At 40.2% G+C, this 19746-nt stretch overlaps 1 protein-coding gene across 7 annotated transcripts in view; it reads right to left on the reverse strand.

The window, feature by feature from the left end:
- The window catches only part of PLAGL1 (PLAG1 like zinc finger 1), a 64343-nt gene that overhangs the window by 10062 nt on the left and 34535 nt on the right, over positions 1-19746 (reverse strand). For 4 of the 7 annotated variants that reach the window (XM_008177172.4, XM_024112848.3, XM_024112852.3 and 1 more), the window contains exons 3-5: positions 5195-5350; positions 3774-3886; positions 707-856 (exon numbers count right to left, since the gene is read on the reverse strand). In XM_008177172.4, coding sequence (XP_008175394.2) covers positions 707-856; positions 3774-3886; positions 5195-5350 — 419 coding nt within the window. The remainder of the gene's footprint in view (positions 1-706; positions 857-3773; positions 3887-5194; positions 5351-19746) is intronic. The other 3 variants (XM_042848214.2, XM_042848215.2, XM_024112861.3) reach the window with 2 other exon arrangements.

Genomic DNA, 19746 nt, shown 5'->3' on the forward strand with positions numbered 1-19746 from the left:
CTGCAGAGCTTTCAAAGTTTTCTGTTTAGTATCCAGTTTCTGAGCAACTGGTCTCCAAAAAGTTGTTTCATTATATAACTAAGAAAAGAAAGGTACTGTTTGTCCTTTCCAGAGCAAAGCTGTGCTAAATATAATACTGCTAGAGCAAGCGCCTCACAAACCAATTCAGATTAAAAAAAAATATATAACAGCCATGCTTAAACTACAATTATCAACCATGCTATTTGAGTTGTTTTTTTTACCACCACTATCATTTTCTTTCCCAGCCCTTGCAGCAGATTCCATGACACATTAGGTCTAGTCCAGTGGTTCTCAAACTTTTGTACTAGTGACCCCTTTCACATAGCAAGCCTCTGAGTGAGACGCCCCTTAAATATATAAAAATGTGGTTTTAATTTATAACACCATTATAAATGCTGGAGGCAATGCAGGGTTTGGGGTGGAGACTGACAGCTTGTGACCCCCCCATATAATAACCTCCTGACCCTCAGTTTGAGAACCCCTGGTCTAGGCAGAAGGCCCAGTAAGCAGCCTGTTTGATTGACTGAACATTAAGTGTTATGAAGAGATGTATGTAATGGAGAGGAGGTTACTTAACTATAATCAGCCTCTCATCTGTAATGAGGTGAGCCAGTCTCCTCAGTTTTTGGTTACAGTAAGCTATCATTTGAATGGTAGTCATATGAAGTGGTGTAGCCTTAACTACCTTAACAGTTGTGAAGTAGACTTCTCCAGCGTACTGATAGGCTACAAGGGTCTGTTCTTCCTGGTTCCGGGCCAGTCGGACAAACATCATCCAGTTACCACAGTCTTCATTGGGAGCATCCAGAAAGTACTTTCCGCCGTCTTTCAATACCTGAAGAAAAGGGAGAGAGGTTATGGGAGAAGGGATGAGTTACAACAGAGCTGTGGAAAGGAACACACTAAGCTTTTTTTGTTGAATTTGAGTCGGGGACAATGCTTTTTATATATTTTTTTCATACAAAGATTTTTTTAAAAACAAAATAAGTGACACTTAAATGAGCCAACTGAAAAAAAAAATTAAGACTCTACAATTTCTGAGGGGCCCAGGTATAGAAATAACCAGGTATTTGTTTGAAATATGTAATTACAGGTTATATTATTTGACAATTTTTAGAATGAAGTAAAAAGATAATTTTAAGGTTTAAGCCTAAGCAGAAAGGGAGAAAGATAAGCTTTGAACTGTAATGCATTTCTTAAGTGCTTGATATCTCAACCTTCAATGCTGTACTGAAGTTCTGTTTTGCATGGAACAATAATATAATTCACATAAGTCTAATGGGATAACATCCAGTATACTGATATGTCAACACTCATCCCTCTTGACTGACCACATGCTGTATTCCCATAACACTAAGGACATCATACTAATGAATGACAATGCCTGGAAAGTGTCTCATTCTCTCTGCTTCACTTTATTCCTTCTGGATTCCTTTTAGATGGAAAAGGAAAGGAATGTGTTGGGCAAGAGGCTTCAGATCTGCTGCCAGGATGTCACCCTTCAGTGACATACACTGAAAGATGGATTGTCTTGCTGTAGTGGTATGTCCATTTTCAGTATGTTGACATTTCATACACAAATATGCCATTTATCTGCTCCACTGGTCATTTGAAAGCTCTTGAGAGTTAAGAAGCAATTATGTGAAACACTCTACATTTCCATTGCCTTTGGGAGCTTTCCATCTAACATTGTAGTTGCGGATGAAAATACATTTCTGCTGCATAAATGCTGGTCTCAGTCACAGTCAGGATTCTGGCAGACAGAAGGCAAAGCTCCTGCTGTTGTGCTGAAAGAAATTCAGGGTAAAGTCTCACGCCATTCTCTCCATCTCATGAGGTAACTCATCAGCCATTTAGAATATAAATCTTAAGATAATTAAGGGGATAGAGGGACTGACAGGAATTGTGTAAAGCTTGGTTAAAAGGCAGCTAAGTGGAGGAAACTAATGAGTGTTTGATTCACTCAAACTACCATAGTTGTTATAAATTATACTTCCGGCCCCAGTACAAGTTGCTGTGCCTGGAGGGGAGCAGAGGTGAGTATTGTTTGCACTGTCAACTTCCCAAAGGGTTTCCATCGGAGGACAGCTTTAACTTGCTGGCAGAGGCTATAGGCAGCCTTTGCTAGAGCGGTTCCTACAAGATGCATTGTATCAGCTATTGCTGGTCACTTTCAGGGTGGCACTGGTTGTCCATGGGCCTGCCTGCAGATGGCTAGGCTAGCAGTGGATAGTGTAATCCAGAAGGGATTCAAGGCTAATAACTGTAAACAAGTATTTTTTAAATTTAAACAAAGGCATGCTTGATTAGGATGGTACATGCATACCTAGATACAACTGTACACAACTTTAAGATGTATATTATTTATTTGCATTGTGGAAGTGCCCAAAAGCTCTCATCATTGTGCTGGGCACTGTACAAACTCATAGGAAGACATGGCTAAATAGCTTACAACCAAAATAAACAAAACAACAACAAATGCTATAAGCAATATGTCAAAGGTTAGGAGTACTTGTGGCAAATTTATTAGAGCATAAGCTTTCGTGGGCTACAGCCCACTTCGGATGCATATAGAATGGAACATATATGGAGGAGATTATATATATATATATACACACACACACACACACACATACAGAGAGCATGAACAGGTGGGAGTTGTCTTACCAACTCTGAGAGGCCAATTAAGTAAGTGGAAAAAAAACTTTTGAAGTGATAATCAAGATAGCCCAGTACAGACAGTTTGATAAGAAGTGTGAGAATACTTACAAGGGGAGATAGATTCAATGTTTGTAATGGCTCAGCCATTCCCAGTCCTTATTCAATCCTAAAGTGATTGTATCTAGTTTGCATATCAATTCCAGCTCAGCAGTCTCTCGTTGGAGTCTGTTTTTGAAGTTTTTCTGTTGTAAGATAGCCACCCGCAGGTCTGTCATTGAATGACCAGACAGGTTAAAGTGTTCTCCCACTGGTTTTTGAGTATTATGATTCCTGATGTCAGATTTGTGTCCATTAATTCTTTTGCGTAGTCAAGTGCAGTAGTGGGAAGGGGGGAAAGACTAACACAGCTGCTACTCTGAAACTTGTCAAAGGTTGTCTCTCTTGTGGTTTACATTAAAAAATATTTGCCCCCTATTATCCTGTTTTCCTCAATGAACAGGTGCCTTAACCAGTTGCTGCTACTATTGCTGACTCACCCACAGAAAAAGATTAACCTTTGGTGTGAGTGGGTTGTTTTTTTTTATAAAGTCAAATGGTGCCTGGATTACTGGTTAGTGAAAATATAAAAGGACAGACTTTGCCAAAGCTCTGCCTGCTCTTTCAAACCCTCTGGAAAAATTTCCTAACAGCAGTGACTGAGGAATAACACTCCCATTGAACTAGTGGAAACCCCTGGCTATAGACATTTTAAAAATAGATTGGACAAATTCTAGATTGGGCAAGTACAAGCCAGCACCTCAGCATTACACTAGAAGATCAAATTGGTCTGCATCATATATTATGTTTGTATCAAATTATCCATCACTAGATCAAAATTGGAAAATCAGTTGGCAATTAAAGTTACACTGACCTGAAAATCATGAAACTTTGGACATGACTGCATGTGCAGTATGAATACTCTTGCATATGAAACTTGAATAGGAAAGAAAGAGATAGTTATGCCACTTGAAATATTACAAACCCTGCTGCAATAGTTTAGAACCCAGCAAAGAAAATCCTCCAAAGCCCAGCTGAACCTCTGAGTTCATTACCTGTAGAACTAGCCTGTTGTCATCATAGTGGGTAAGTTTTGTAGATAGTTTCCCAACATAAGGACCAAATTGTGTTCTCTTCTGTATAACTTTCTTAGCAAACACTCCAAGGACTGTGAATAAAAATAAGACCAGTCTAAGAAGAATATGCACATCATGATCTAAATCCCAAATATCTTCAACTGAGGGAAATGAACAAGTGTAAAATAGGATGGACACATGGAATTCCTCTCCTAGATTCAGGCTGAGGAATAAATCAGGCAAGCACCTCTAATGCAGAGGTTCTCAAATTGGGGTTCGTGACCCTTCAGGGGATCACAAGGTTATTACATGGGGGATCTTGAGCTGTCAGTCTCCACCCTAAAACATCACTTCAGCTCCAGCATTTTTAATAATATTAAATATAAAAAGTGTTTTTAATTTATAAATGGGGTCAAACTCAGAGGCTCTCTGTGAGAAAGGGGTCACCAATACAAAAGTTTGAGAACCACTGCTCTAATGAGTAAAATTTTCAGTCACTTTTTAAAATGGGACTTTGGGTAACCACCTAATTCACAGTGAATTCCAATTTTCCATATTAAACTGTGGGGCTAGAAGTATGGAACAGTCAAAATGACATGAGCATCAGCAGGGCTATTGTAAGCTACTAAATATCACTTCCCCAGGATTCTGCACTTTGGCATGTTTGACAAGGCTGTCCTCTCCAGCAATCAGTGTGTATAGCTATGAAAGTACAAAGTAAGCTATCTTACATGTTCCATTATTCCCCCATATTAACATTGACAGTACTGCACAGAAGACCTTCATTTTCTGCAGTACTATCTAGACAGAATTAGAGTTATATAACAATCATTGGGGAATATCTGTAAATTAGCAAGGAGTTTGTAATTCCCCCTCTCTCTCCAAACTCCAACAAACTACCATGTGGCCTGAAAGAAACAATACAATCTTTCTACAATGCTGACAAGGTGAATGGTACTGAATCTTCATATGCCATCTGAATTTTGTTTCTTTCATTGCTACTTTGTTTATTGAACCTCTTTCCCTCTTTGCACACCTATGTCATAATTAACTGAAGTATCTATAGGTAGGACTACAATTTTGTCATGGAGGTCACAAATCATGAATTTGAATAAAATCAATGAAATCTTAGAAATTCATTTTGATGAGACCCCCAAACCAAGTGACGTTGTCACCAGGTGCATGGGGTCACAGCATTGCTCAGGTTTGGCCTGTCTGCCCCTCCGTCTCCATCAGTGATGGGTTCTGGGATTTAGCTGTGCTCAACCGAAAATTAAGATAGGCTGTTTAGAACTATCTGAACAAAATGCCACCTCTAAGTTACTTCTGAAAACAAGCAGTGTTAGTACCTTTTTGTCACTTCTTTCCCAAGCCATAGCCGGAAGAGCTACGATACTTACTCTGTTGGTTCCCAGCTCGCAGCTCCAGCACTCGCAAAGTGAGGTAGTGAGGTAGGGTAAGGCGGGCTCGACTGGGAATAACCCTGTCTTTAACCCTGATGAGTGGTCCATGGAGTTTGCATTCTCCTATAAGGCTTTTGCTGCAGTCCTCACACCCTATAAGCCAAGAAGAAAGTTCCCAATTACAAAAGTAATGTACTATCCCCCTATTCCCAAGAAGTTGAGAATGAAAAGGAGACTGCAAAATAACATCTTACACTTACAGCACCCTTCATACTGGAGGATCCCAAAGCCCTTTGCAGACTTAAACCGATACACTAGGTAAATACAGGGCTCACTTCACCCTCAAATGAAATACAGCCACCTCAGGAGAAGTGTACCGCAAAAAAAATTCTGCATTTCCATGGACACAGAATTTGCCCCTTGCTGCAGAATTTTCTGCTGCCATGAAACTTGTCACATCTATTCCCTCCTTTCACTCTCAGCATACATCTACACTGCAATAAAACACCTGTGGCTGGCCATGCCAGCTGACTCAGGTTCAGGCTGTGAGGTTATAAAATTGCAATGTCCATGTTCAGGCTCAGGCTGGAGCCCAGGTGACCAGTTTTTTTTTTTTAATTATTGCAGTGTAGAGACACCCTCACATGCCAAAGCAGAGCAGGGAAATCGTGCTAATCAGTGCTACACTCCCGCTACCTGAGCTCATGCAAAAGGAATACAGGCCAGCACTGATCAAATGACTGCTCCTAACCCAGCGGCCCCCAAACTTTTGAGGTCCACGCCCCCATCTGGGGCTGCAGATGGGGGTGGGGCAGGGGCCAGAGCCAGGGCTGTGGCTGGAGGTGAGGGCCAGAAGTCTGACCCTGCGGCCAGGTGCGGTTCCACTCCTGGCCTTGCCCCCAGCCTCAGCCCCAGTTTGGGAATGGAGCCATGCCCAGTGGCTGACGATTGGGACAGGCGCGCACAGGGCCAGGAGTCGGGGACGCAGCTGGGGGCCGAAACGGAGCAGAGCAGGGAGGGGCTGTGTGGTGCTCCTTTCCCGACCCCATTGGGGCTGGCCCGGGCTCTGCAGCACCTCCCCAATGGTTCTTTATCCCCCCCCCGGGGGGTGCGCCCCCACACTTTGGGGATCTCTGTCCCAACTTCTAATGCTGTAAGGTCCTATCTCATCACAAATACATTTTCTCTGCATTAGCAGCTGCCTAGAAAAACTGGGAGAGAATTTCACCCATCCCCTTACCTGCCCAACCTGTGTGTGCATATAAGGATTCTTCACTCCGCTGGCTCTTTCGGTCATGACTAAGAAGGAAATGTGTTGCCTGCTGCATCAGCAACAAATTTCCCTGAAGCACTTGGCTTCAGGACCCAGCCTGACCACTTGCTTGGCTTGATAGATCTTAGCACAAAATAGTTATACTACATATTAACATAATACAGCTTCACATCTCCTCCTTACCGCTCATAAAAACCATACCTAAAATGAGAACTAATTAAATCAAACTATTTTGGAAAATGTTGTGCTATTTTTGGATTTTTTATGCCTGTACCTTTATGGATATGATTGTTTCCCCTGGTTAGGGTGTCTTAGGGGGTACTTTGGAACATATGTCCCCTCAAAAGATTGGGTATTTTGAATACTCAACTTCATCAGAAACAGGTAACTGACATCAAAAAATCAAAGCAGATTAATCAAGACATGTATTTAGACCTGTTTAGCACTTATCTGCCTTTGTTTATGTTGTTTTCCACAGAGACAGAATTAAAATGATAAATCTATTATTCTAGAACATGAATGCAGTTTGATGTGAAAAACAATTAGTTTCTCCAAGTGCAGAGATTAAACAGACATTAGCAAAGACACTTGATACAGGGTTCAAATAATTGTCTGTGCATGGGTTTAAGTGGGTATGCAATTTTATTTGCCAAAGTATTTGAAAAAAAATGTAGGTGTTGCATGTTGATGGGAAATATATATGCACACAAAATTCTCAAAAAATGTGTTTACATGTTTTGAATGCCAAACTTCAAAGGAACTGCACAAAAACTATATATACACATGTTCTTAAAATTTGTAAGTGAGGTACATGTTTAATAGTTTATACTACTGAGTGTAAATCAAATTTTCAGTTCAGTGTATAGCTGTTAAGCTCTAACATGTCAAGATCAGCAGGAAATGTGTGGCTGAATGACTGCGCACCACTTTAGAAATGGGCCCTTAGTTAATACCATAGAAACATGCTTACTACCAAGGACTCTAGAATTCAGGTGAGAACTATTCATACAATGAATAAAACTGTCCCTTTTTAAGGAGCTACAAAATCCTATTGAGTCACAAATGCTCAAATCAGTATAATGCCTGTGTTCTTATGCAGCACAAAAGACTATTTTCACTCTCCCCCCCGCCCCCGCCCCCGCCAACAGCATTATCTTTAAAACAAATCCTGCTACATTAACCTTTCATTTTAGTCCATTTTAAAAGACTGATTAACAGTATTTAGGCAGTTATACTCAAACCTTAATCTTTTCAATTTTAAAATCACTTTGTTTACCAATGTATCAGAGGGGTAGCCGTGTTAGTCTGAATCTGAATCTGACTTGCATCTGAAGAAGTGAGGTTCTTACCCACGAAAGCTTATGCTCCCAGTACTTCTGTTAGTCTCAAAGGTGCCACAGGACCCTCTGTTGCTTTTTGTTTACCAATATTTAATATAGTCCCCTTAAAGAGTATAGTTAACATCAAAGTGATACAGTATGTTATTCAAGAAGATCCGGAAAACTAGCTATGACCTTTTGTTCAAATTCTCCAGATACTCACTTTCTATATGTAGTGCAAATCACCTATCAGGGTTATAAACAAACCAGTTGCAAGAGATTAGTTAAACTCCACACAAGTTTTTAGGATTTGGTTAACTTTCAACTAAACTATGCTGTGGACTATGCAACTGTGTTCAGTAGAGAACCAAAGGTGAAAGTACATCCCAAGATGGTGGGGAGGAATCAGAATATTGTAAGATGCTGAATAGTACAATAAAAGTGAGCACTTGCATAGTTAAAAATTCCAGTGCATCTTGGCTATGTGTCGAAAGAGATTTTTAAATCGTATGCAGGTTCTGGCCAAATCTGAACTTCATTAATATTTATTTCTTTAACACTTAGAACACTTACCAGACTTCTTAGGAGGATGTGTCTATAATATATGCAGTATTAAATACAAACTCCAGAGTAATTACATGAGTTTGAAATCAATCAAATTGTGCCCTCTGGTAATTCCTGCATAGTTCCTTTTGAAATCGAATGGAACCACACATGCCTTCAAAAGCAGAATCAGGCCCAATAACTAACTAAAATGGAAAGCTTAGGCCAAAATTCATATTTAGGCACCTAAATAAAAGTGTCCTGACTTTTTTGTGGTGCTGAGTCCCCAAAACTCCAATTTATTTCTGTGGGAATTGTGGGTGTTCAATATCTCTGAAATTTACAGTATTGCCAATCCCAAGCATTCAAAAACCATAAACCATGACTGGCTAAAAAAAGTCATTAGACTTTAATAAATAACAAATTGGGATATTTTTAAATTTCCCTCATGATGTTAAACTTTCAAGGGTCATGTTTTCCAGTTAGTTTTGGCATTATTGAAGGCTAGAAACCTACTTTTGTTTTGTATTTTAAATGAAAGCTGAGATTCTCACATATTAAATTATTCCAGAAGCTTGAGCTACAGAAAAATTACCGGTTTCAGAATAGCAGCCATGTTAGTCTGTATCCGCAAAAAGAACGGGAGTACTTGTGGCACCTTAGAGACTAACAAATTTATTTGAGCATAAGCTTTCGTGGGCTACAGCCTACTTCATCGGATGCATGTAGTGGAAAATACAGTAGGAAGAGATATATATATATATAGATATATATATAGATATATACACACACACACACATATACACAGAGAACATGAAACAACGGGTGTTACTATACACACTATAAGGAGAGTGATCAGTTAAGGTGAGCTTTTATCAGCAGGAGAGAAAAAAAACTGTAGTGGTAATGAAAATGGCCCATTTCCAGCAATTGACAAGGATATATGAGGAACTGTAGGGGTGGGGAGGAAATAAGCATGGGGAAATAGTTTTACTTTGTGTAATGGCCCATCCACTCCCAGTCTTTGTTCAAGCCTAATTTAATGGTGTCTAATTTGCAAATTAATTCCAATTCAGCAGTCTCTCGTTGGAGTCTGTTTTTGAAGTTTTTTTGTTGTAACATTGCGACTTTTAGGTCTGTAGTCGAGTGGCCAGGGAGACTGAATTATTCTCCAACTGGTTTTTGAATGTTATAATTCTTGACGTCTGATTTGTGTCCATTTATTCTTTTACGTAGAGACTGCCAAACCGGACAGGTAACATTGCCCAGATTCATCAATCTTGATTGATAAATAAATGTAAAATATTTTTAGCAAAGTTAGGAAACGAGCCAGAGTTTGAAGCACTGCAGTGGCTCAGGTTCTACAAAAAAATTGGGAACTATTTCCATAGGGCAAAAAGTTACTTTTTTTTTGTTATTATTCCTTGGCTGTGCAGTCACACTGCCAATAGTTTAAATTGATTTTTTTTGTTAGTGATACTGATCAAGTACATTTCATTCCAAAGGCATACAAATTAACCTCACTTAAAAAGCCCACAAAAGTTAGCTGCAAAACAAATTTTTTCTTGCTATACATTGTTTTATGTATTTGAAACTTCCATATAGCTGGGCTTCAAGAAAGCATCCATCTCTTTGTGATTTAACTTTAGAGGCATTAAAATAAATCACCAACAATCTAATCTGTATGTCTTCTGAGGCCAGCAAAAGTGTTAGGGGTCCTAGTGTGGCTTCCTGAGCTAAGGTGGAATAATGGTGGCTTTTGTTTCAGATTGTAAGGCCACTGCTAGAAAAGAGACTATGGGCTTTATTTTGTGCAAACCACTGAAAAACACTGCCAAAAGCAGAAAAGAGACAAAGAACTGCTGTTAGAGGGAGGATGTATCTAATCACAGAGTCAGTGACCTTATCAATCCATGCCATTCCTCTGTGATTCATCAAAACTGTGAACTCTTGAACAACCCTTTTAACAGTCCCCAGGTATTTGCCCTTTAAAGAGTTAACTGCTATGTAAATAGCCTTGCTGACTCCTCCCCCTGTAGGACTGTAGGTGTCAGGAAGATTCTGGAAGAATCGCAGCAGAGTGCAACTTTTAATAGTGTCAGGGGTACAACCGCCAGAGCAGGAAGCTGACCCCTCTAGGGCTAGTGAAAAGGCAGCGGTGGGGGGGAGGTCCTGGGAAGGGAGAAACGGGAGAAGGTGGAAAGACGAGAGCAATTTATCTCCTTTGAATGCCTCCCCAAATTCATTACTCCTAACTAACTAGCAACATATCACATCATAATCTCCACTCAGGCACCCCCACTGCCAGACTTTATTTTAACCAATAAGTGAATGTAGCGTAACTAAAATGGTTGCAGCCTAAAATTTTCACACACACACACCCACCCACCCACCCACCATCAACGGTCACTTTATAAAGGGCTTTCCTAAGCACTTCTTTCTCTCTTCTCCTGTTTGATCACCCCACTACTATTAATGTGGTGCTGATCATTACTCATGTTTCTATATAAATTAGATTGTAAAATCCATGGGGGTTTTATTTGTCTGTCCTGAGATCGCCATAGTATCTGAGCATGTTACTAAAATCTGTTGGCCTGAATTTCAAAATTGAGTTCCAGAACTCTAGCTGAAGTCAGTAGGAGCTGCTGATACTCAGCACTTCTGAAAATTCAGCCCCTGTAAATTCTACAAGAAATCTAAACAAAGTTCTGTCTTTGGTTCTCTTTCCCAGCCACCATTCCAACATAGATAGAGGTTGATCATTATGTGGGTGTTGCTGTTCTATATACTACCATAAATATATTTGACAGTATGCAAATAAAGCATCTTCCCTACAAGCAGACTAAAAGTGCCTACAAGTCTATATGGAACTAGAAACTTCACTTCACAGGCAATTTATTTGTGTGTGTAATCACAGTAAGCAAATTGTTATCACTTTTAACTTCACTATTTCTTAATGAAACATTTTCTAATGTAGTATCTTAGTAAAGATTATGTTTCTCCTTTAAGACTTATGAACACGCCAAATTTGAATGCTTAAAGTAAGACACCAAAAAAAAAAAAAAAAAAAAAAAAAAACCACCATCTTAGGCAAAACATTCAAACCTGTAAAGCATTTTTCTTGCTCCTACATAGTATCTTAAAAAAAATCCACTTGGCTTCACCCAAAAGTCTCAACAACAATGACAAAAATCACCTTTGGCTCTCTGAAAACAAGCATGAGAAATTTCAGACCAAACTTTGGAAAGTTAGAAGAACTTAAAATAGGGAGGAAAATTGCATAACTATCTTAGGCCCTAGTCTACACTACAAAGTTAGGTTGACATAAGCTGCCTTGTATCAACCTGGCTGTGCATGTCTACACTTAAATTTATCTCCCACCATGAAAGCTCTCCATTATGCCAACATAGTAATACCATCTCCTTGATCAGTGTTGAGCCATGGTCAATGTCCTGAGGTCAGTGCAATATGAATGTAAACACTGTGTTACCTATATCGACCCTAAAGCCATGTCTACACTACACAGTTTTGTCAACCTAAGGCAGCTAACTATGGAGGTGTACACACTGCAATGCTCCTCCTGCCACTTTAACTCACCTGCTATGCCGACATTAAACTGCCTCGGTGAAAGGAGTAGAGCTTAGGGCAACAAAGTTAGAGCAAAGCAGTGTCACTGTAAACACTATATTGCTTACATCACCCTAAGTGGCCTCCAGGAGGTATCCCACAATGCCCACCATGACCGCTTTGGTCACCCTTTTGAACTCCAGGTACACAGGTGAACACCCCTCTCCTGTTAAAGCCCCAGGAAGTTTTGAACTTGCTCTTCCTGTTTGCTCGGTGGGGAGAGCTCACATAGCAACTGCCCAGCTGAGCAGGCCAGTTCCATGCAGCAAATGTGCTCCTGCCTGGAGTACACAGGAGGTGGTGGATCTCCTGGGTCTGTGAGGAAAGGCTGTGCAGGCACAGCTCCAGTCAGCTGCAGGAATTTACTTGGGGCATGGAGGGGAAGGGCTATGATAGAGACACGCAGCGGTGCTGGGTAAAATTCAGAGCTGTGGCAGGCATAGCAGAAGGCGAGGGAGGCAAATACCTCTGGAGTGCAGCCACAGACATGCCACTTGTAACAAGGAATAATCTGGGGTCAGGGTGGTGGTGAATAGCCCTCCCCCCGCCCTTCCCCATTGAGCTCCTCTCACAGCCTTGTGTTCATAACGCACAGCATGATACTGAAGAGCAGTGCAGGACCCAGGCTTTCTGACACAGATGGCTGGCTCGCTGGTTACCAGGGCAGTTGAAAAGCAGCTGAGAAACTTAGTAGGATGCCCATAGAACCTGCATCATGTGATAATGAACCTACCCCCATGAGGCATTGCAAACCCTTCTCAAAGCACCCTGCGGCCATTTGCACAGTGGGATAGCTACCCACAGTGCACTGCTCTCTGTGTTGATGCAAGAGCTGCTTCTGTAGATGCGCTCTGCTGAAATAGGAGCATAGCGTGGACATGCAACAGCAGTTTAATTACAGCAGTGGCTGTACGTCAATGTAACTTAAGTCACCCTAAGTTTCTAGTGTAGACATAGCGAACAGTGCTCCAGCTGCTGTCCCACAATGCCTGACACTGACCACTCTAGTCACAATTGTGAACTCCACTGCCCAGGGGACACAAACACCTGACTCACCCCCTTTGAAGCCCTGCGAATTTTTGAAATGTCTTTTCCTGATTGCCCAGCTTGGCAAGTACACCCAGCAGCTCTCCATTGTTGTGTGCAACTGCCCTGCTGACCCTGCCAGCTACATGCGCCAGACGCACTCCTGCCTGGAGTAGACAGAAGATATTGGCGCTCCTGGGCCTGTGGGAAGAAGAGGATGTGCAAGCACAGCTACGAACCAGCCACAGAAACATGAACATCTATAAGCAGATTGCACAGGGGATGCAGGAGGTGGTGTACATCAGGGATCAGCAGCAATGCCCCGTAAAAACAGCAGGCATATTAGAAGGCCATGGAGGCCAACAATTGATCCAGTGCTGAGCTGCAGACCTGCTGCTTTTACAAAGGGCTGCATGCCATACTTGGCAGAGACCCACCACCGCCCTGTGCATCACTGTGGATACCTCTAAGGAGTCCAAGTCGCAGGACCGTGGCGTGAGCAGTGAGGAAGAGGAGGAGGATGGGGGACATGCGACTGTCAGGCCTAACAGTAAAGCACATATGAGCCTAATGCAGGGGAAGGAACCTCAGGTAAATTGTGCACATTTATTTTCCATTACAGTGATGATGCCTCCAACTTATCAGGACACAACTATCAACTTTTTATTAATTTACTCCTACTAGAAGATGTAGCAGTACAACGAAGAGAGGAAGAGTTTATCTGCTTTTCATTCCCCTGTACAGTTAGCAGGGGGTGAGGGGAAGGCAGGCAAAACAATTTGTTTATGTACACAGGTATGTCCCTTGAATCTTCCTGAGAGATCTTGATGAAATTTTCATGGAGGTACTCTGCAATCCACTCCTGAATAGTTGTAGGGATAACAGCCTTATTTCTTTCTCCATGATTTTGTTACAGAATAAAATTATATTATTTGGAACATAATTCACCTTTATTATTTCACTAAATATGTTGCAAGGGCTCAGCAGTTCTGAAAGCAACCCATTACCTGTTACTGCACAATGTCACACAACTAATAGGGTAATTCACAAACTAAATTAATTGGTGCATTGACAATGCCGTATTTCTACATGTACATCAATCACCACATGATTCCTACCAGGTCACAAAAGAGCAGGACCAGATAGAGCACACCACAACAATATAAACACTACTCTGGTTCACTGTTAAAATTATCTTTCAAAGGCTCCCTGAGCCGTATAGTTCTGTGTTGAGCTCTTCTAATAGGCTTTGTATCTGGATATCCAAATTCAGCATACTATCTCCGCTCTCCACCCCAGTGGAAACTTTTGCATCATGTATATTATGCAGGACACATCAGGCAGCTATAACCATTGGGATATTTTTCTCACTAAGGTCCAATCTTGTGAGTAAACAGCACCAGCAACCCTTCAAACCACCAAAAGCACATTCAACTGTCATTCTGCATCTGCTGAGCTGATAGTGCAATCGTTCCTTGGTGCTGTCAAGATGGCTTGTGTATGGCTTCATAAGCCAGGGGAGCAATGGGTAGACTGGGTCCTACAGGATCACTATTGGCATTTCAACATTCTCAATGGTAATATGCCATTTGGAAAATAAAGTTCCTGCTTGTAGCTTTCTGAACAGTCTTGTGCTCTTAAAAATGTGAGCGTCATGCATCCTCCCTGACAAGCTCACACTGATGTCATTGAAACGTCCTGGTGATCCACCAATGATTGCATAACCATAGAAAAGCAACCCTTTCTATTGATGTACTCTGTAGCAAGGTGGTCTGGTGCCAAAATCGGGATATGCATGCTGTCCGTTACTCCTCTGCAGTTTGGAAACCCCGTTGTTGAAAATTCATCCATTATGTCCTGCACACTGCCATGAGAGCTCATAACTTACTGCAAGTAGGTGTGCACTGAATTAAAAACATTACGAGGAAAGAAACATGTAAGTTACGCAGTCCCAATATGGCACCAACTTCCTGGTGACGATTTACACCAGTTCTATATATCCTTTTAACTGTGCTGTTCAAGTAAAAAATGGATAATTCAGTTGTTTCTGCAATACAGAACATTTTGTTATAGGAAACAGACATAGACATGCTGTGTACTTTACAGAGTGTTAGTTGTTGGGAGTGAGAAGGAAATGTGTTTTAACAGAAAAAAATATTCTGCCAAGAAATTATTTCCCAATTTTAATAGTAACTTTAACATATTGTTCCATGCCATTATCCCCTTAAATTATTAAGTGTATCTAAACAAGATTAATGGATTCCATTTCAAGTTTACAGGACTATTTGACCATGTGTAAGCATGTAAGAAAAAGCACAGAAACTGCAGAGACTTGCCATGTCACTTAGTATATCCCTGCACTGGTTAGTACAAGATTGTTCCACTGCATTTTTGTTAGTGCTTTGTCCACTCTATTTTTAAATGTCCCAGATGATGTTGCTTCAGCATTGGCCAGGGTGAAGGATAGACGTGAAGCCAAACATATCAGTTCATACTTCTGACATCCAAACAGAAAAACTGTTTCTGGCCATTGTTGTTATCTTTTGGCTACCAAAAAAATGGGGTCTTTTCCTATCAAAGGACTTAGCCATGGTAGATCACTCTATGCTGGATTCCTACAATCCACTGCTAAAGGCTGACCACAAAGGCATGTACAACTTTTAGCTGATCCAAAATACAACAGCTAAGTTCTCAAATGGGACGGATCATTGAGAGTACAGCTCACCTGTAGGGTTTTCACTACAGTGGCTCCCTCATCCAGTTTTGGATCTGGGTTAAGGTCCCAGAGCTCTCCTTTTGTAAACACTCAATGGACTTAAGCTGACTACCTCAGGGACTGTCACTTTCTTTTTGCACCCCACTGTGAATACTATAATTACTTGCACTTTTTCAGCTGACTGAGCCCTGGGTAAAACGGTCAGGCATCAAATACCTAGCATTTTCAGCAACAGGCCTACAGCTGTGGAATTCCCTAACACAAGAGATCAGGATGAGTTTGTGGCTTGTCTCTTTGGAAGCACAACACAAGATACACCTCTTTGTGGAGGCCTTCCCTCAATAGAAGAACCTACAAATGGCCAGTGAATTTTTTCTTCCCTTAAGGGATCTTTGTCTTAGAATGACCCAAAGGTCTACCACCTAACAGGAGTAGAAAAGAAGGTCCATAATTGGATATGGTTAGGAGAGAATGTGAACCATAGTTAGCCAAAAGCATAAAAACAAAAGCAATTAAGTATAGCAGAAGCAGAAAGCCTACATGAGAATCAATGTATCTACCCAATCACCAGGCAACCCAAGGCCCAATTGAGGAAGGGCAGAACACTGCAGAGAAGCTAAATTATTTCTCAGCATCACTCATAATCAGAGATGATGTTGGGGAGGTCTGACTTAACCATGAGATGCTGGCCTATTCCAGTGCCTAATTTCCTGCTGAAAGGAGAGTCTGGAACCCAGTTTAGCGAAATAGCAAAAATTCACCCCTTCTCACCAAATAAATGACTGGAGGGAAGTTGCATAGGCAGATGACTCCATGAGGTCCACTCAGGCTTCTTAGCTTTGTCCTCTGACTTATCCATTTTGAAAGCCTGGCTGTCTGCTTTTGAAGTATAAGCCAAACTAAATCCATGTGTTGCCTAGAAATATTATACAATACAACTGACAGCAAAAACCCTTTGAACAAATTCATTTCAACTACCATAAGACAGGAAATTCTACTATAGCCATGTCTTTTTACATTTGCTGTGTCCTCCACCTTCAAGTGACCAGTTCAATTCTTTGAAAGGCCAACACCAATTGTTCACACAATTATTACAAAATAATTTATGAGCACATTGAATGTAGAGAAAAAGCACTCCTTTTAGAATGTCTAACTGCAATAATCTAACCTCTAAATAGGTTTCTGTGGCAAAATGTTGTTCAGATGAGCTGTATTTAAACTTTTACTTTGTTCTGCAGGTGAAAAGGCTAGAAGTAGATGTTAAATGTAACCAATGAACAAAGATCAAGATATACAGTACTCCCAATCTTGGTCTAACTGCAATTGTAAGATTTGCATAACAAACAAGTAATTTATCCCAGAGTAAACTGTTCTGTCCTTTTATCGTTTAGTTTTTATGTAGTGGAAGGCTTTTTGATGGCTGAAGAAAAACATCCTGGGAGAATTTATTTGTCTAACATACACTATAATTGCAGTACATATTACATCATATTTGTTTTCTATTATACTGTGACCCACAATATTTCATCTGATGGAACGTAATAGTATGAACAAATCCTATTCTAAAATTACCAGATACTTAAGAAGAATACAACAGCAACACTAATGGATGCAAGTCTTGGCTCTCCTTACTTAAGAGCACACGAGGTTTTCTCGCTTTGTGTTTGCTCTGAAGAGTTCACTGTTGGAGAGCTTGAAAAGCTTGTTTCAGAATGTAATTTCCTTGGCAGAAATTCAAAGTACTCAATTAGTGAACAGTTAATCCCAAGTAGTTTTCCCTTTACCTTGGCCCACAGCCACACATTTCCATTGTAGAAAATGTGTTTGTGAAAGAAACATTCAATATTCTAAGCTTTGCGTGCACAGTGCATTTATATGTAAAGTATCTGAAGCTCTGAATTGATTAATAACTAATTCAGTTTATATTGTGGTAGAATAGCTCATCAACTACAATTATAGAATTATGAGGCAAAGAACTTTATTTGAAGTATTTTAATTTGTCTAATTTTTTAGTCTCACTAAAATTTCTTGTAATTATTGAATTTCAATGTTTAGCTATAGTAACTGATTCCTTATCAAACAAGAAGACTACAGAATGTTTTTTTCAAATTCTCCATGACTTCAGTCCTTATTTTAGTCTTATGTAGCCTTAATTTTTCTATGCCATACAAATAGTCTTACATTGAAAGAGCATTATGGTTGGGCTCATGAAAAGTGCTACATAAGAGCTAAGTACTGTTATTATGATTGTACAGTTAAGCACTTAAGTCAGGAAATGACAAAATGAAGGTTGTGAATGCATAACCTTAACCCTGCCCACTTGTGTGATTGCACTAAGCTACAATCTTTAACATACATCACACATTGTATTATTAGATAAATGGTATGGCACACTATTTTCCATGATCTTAGATCCAGAAAAACATATAGAAAGAAAGAGGTTAAGTCTTCAGCACTTTAAAACTCAGATGCCTTTCAATAAATTTCAAATAGTTGCAAATTCCATAATTTGGAACTAATTAACTAGACATCTCACATCCATGTAGTCCTCATGTCTGCCACATCCTGCTGGGGAAGGCACAAAGACTTTCTTCTCCAGGTGTGAAACCTTTAAGGCAGTGGTTCTCAACCAGCGGTATGCATACCCCAGGGGGTATGCAGAGGTCTTCTGGGGGTACGTCACCTCATCTAGATATTTGCCTAGTTTTACAACAGGCTACATAAAAAGCACTAGCAAAATCCATACAAACTAAAATTTCATACACACAATGACTTTTTATATTGCTCTATATATTATATGGTAACGTAAAGTGCATATATGTCCAGTATTACGCATGTGTTTTATGTCATTTACTGATGCATGCAAGCACGTTAATGATGTTACAGTTATCATGATGTGCATGCAGTTGCGATGTAAAAATGGATAGATGTTTCAAACGAAGTGGTAGTGGCAACAGTGAAAATGTTAAGAAATTGAAAATGACTGGGAAAAAAACAACAACCCATTGTCAGTTCTGCAAGGAATATATTGCTTTTGAATTCACATCTACAAATAGTGATCCACCTCAAGCTTTGTGTTTCTTTTGCAGAGAAACTATCAAATAATAGTATCAAGCTGGCGCATTTGCAATGACATTTGAAGATAAAACACCTTGTGCATAAGGGTAAGCCAGTAGAATTTTTTCAAAGAAAGTTTTATGAGTTCCAGACTTGCCAGCTTAAAATGAAAAAGCTTCAACTATTTCTACAAAAGCACTTGAAGCTTCAAATAAAGATCATTTGGCCCATTTGACATCTGAGTTCAAGTCACATTTCCCCAACATTCAACACTACTCAGCTCAGCTCGACTGAGTAAGAAACCCATTCATTTTGTTAGATGTTAGCAGCATTCTGCCAATCAGCAAGAAAATCTTCTTAAGCTTTCCTCAGACCATAGTTTGCAAATGGAGTTTAATGACTCCACACTAACCCAGTTCTGGTGTTTAGTACAGAAAGAGTACACTGACCTTGGGAACCATGTTTTGGATGTTGTTACACCTTTTGGGTCAATATCTTTTGTGAAGTCTCATTTTCTGCTATGACTGCCATCAAAAACAAAGAGTAGAAGTAGACTCAATGTGGAGAAAAACTTTAATTGTTGCTCTTGTTTCACTGCCTCCCAGAATGACAAAGCTCACAAGTGAAAAACAGGCTCAGGTATCACACTGAAATGTAAGTACAATATTTATATTCCAATCGATTTTATTTTATAATTATATGGTAAAAATGAGAAAGGAAGAAATTTTTCAGTAATAGTGTGCAGTGACATTTTTGTGTCCGATTTTGTAAGCAAGTAATTTTTAAGTGAGGTGAAACTTGGGGGTACGCAAGACAAATCAGACACCAGAAAGGGGGTACAGTAGTCTGGAAAGGTTGAGAGCCACTGCCTTAAGGTGTTCCTGAGTGGGTGTCTTCTAATAGATTCTCCTAAAATATGTAGGAGAATGGCTCCCTCTGCTGAACTCCTAAAACACACAAGAAATGGGTCTTCCAGTTGCGTCTAATA

Source organism: Chrysemys picta, chromosome 3 (assembly GCF_011386835.1).
Source record: "Chrysemys picta bellii isolate R12L10 chromosome 3, ASM1138683v2, whole genome shotgun sequence".
Lineage (NCBI taxonomy): Eukaryota > Metazoa > Chordata > Testudines > Emydidae > Chrysemys > Chrysemys picta.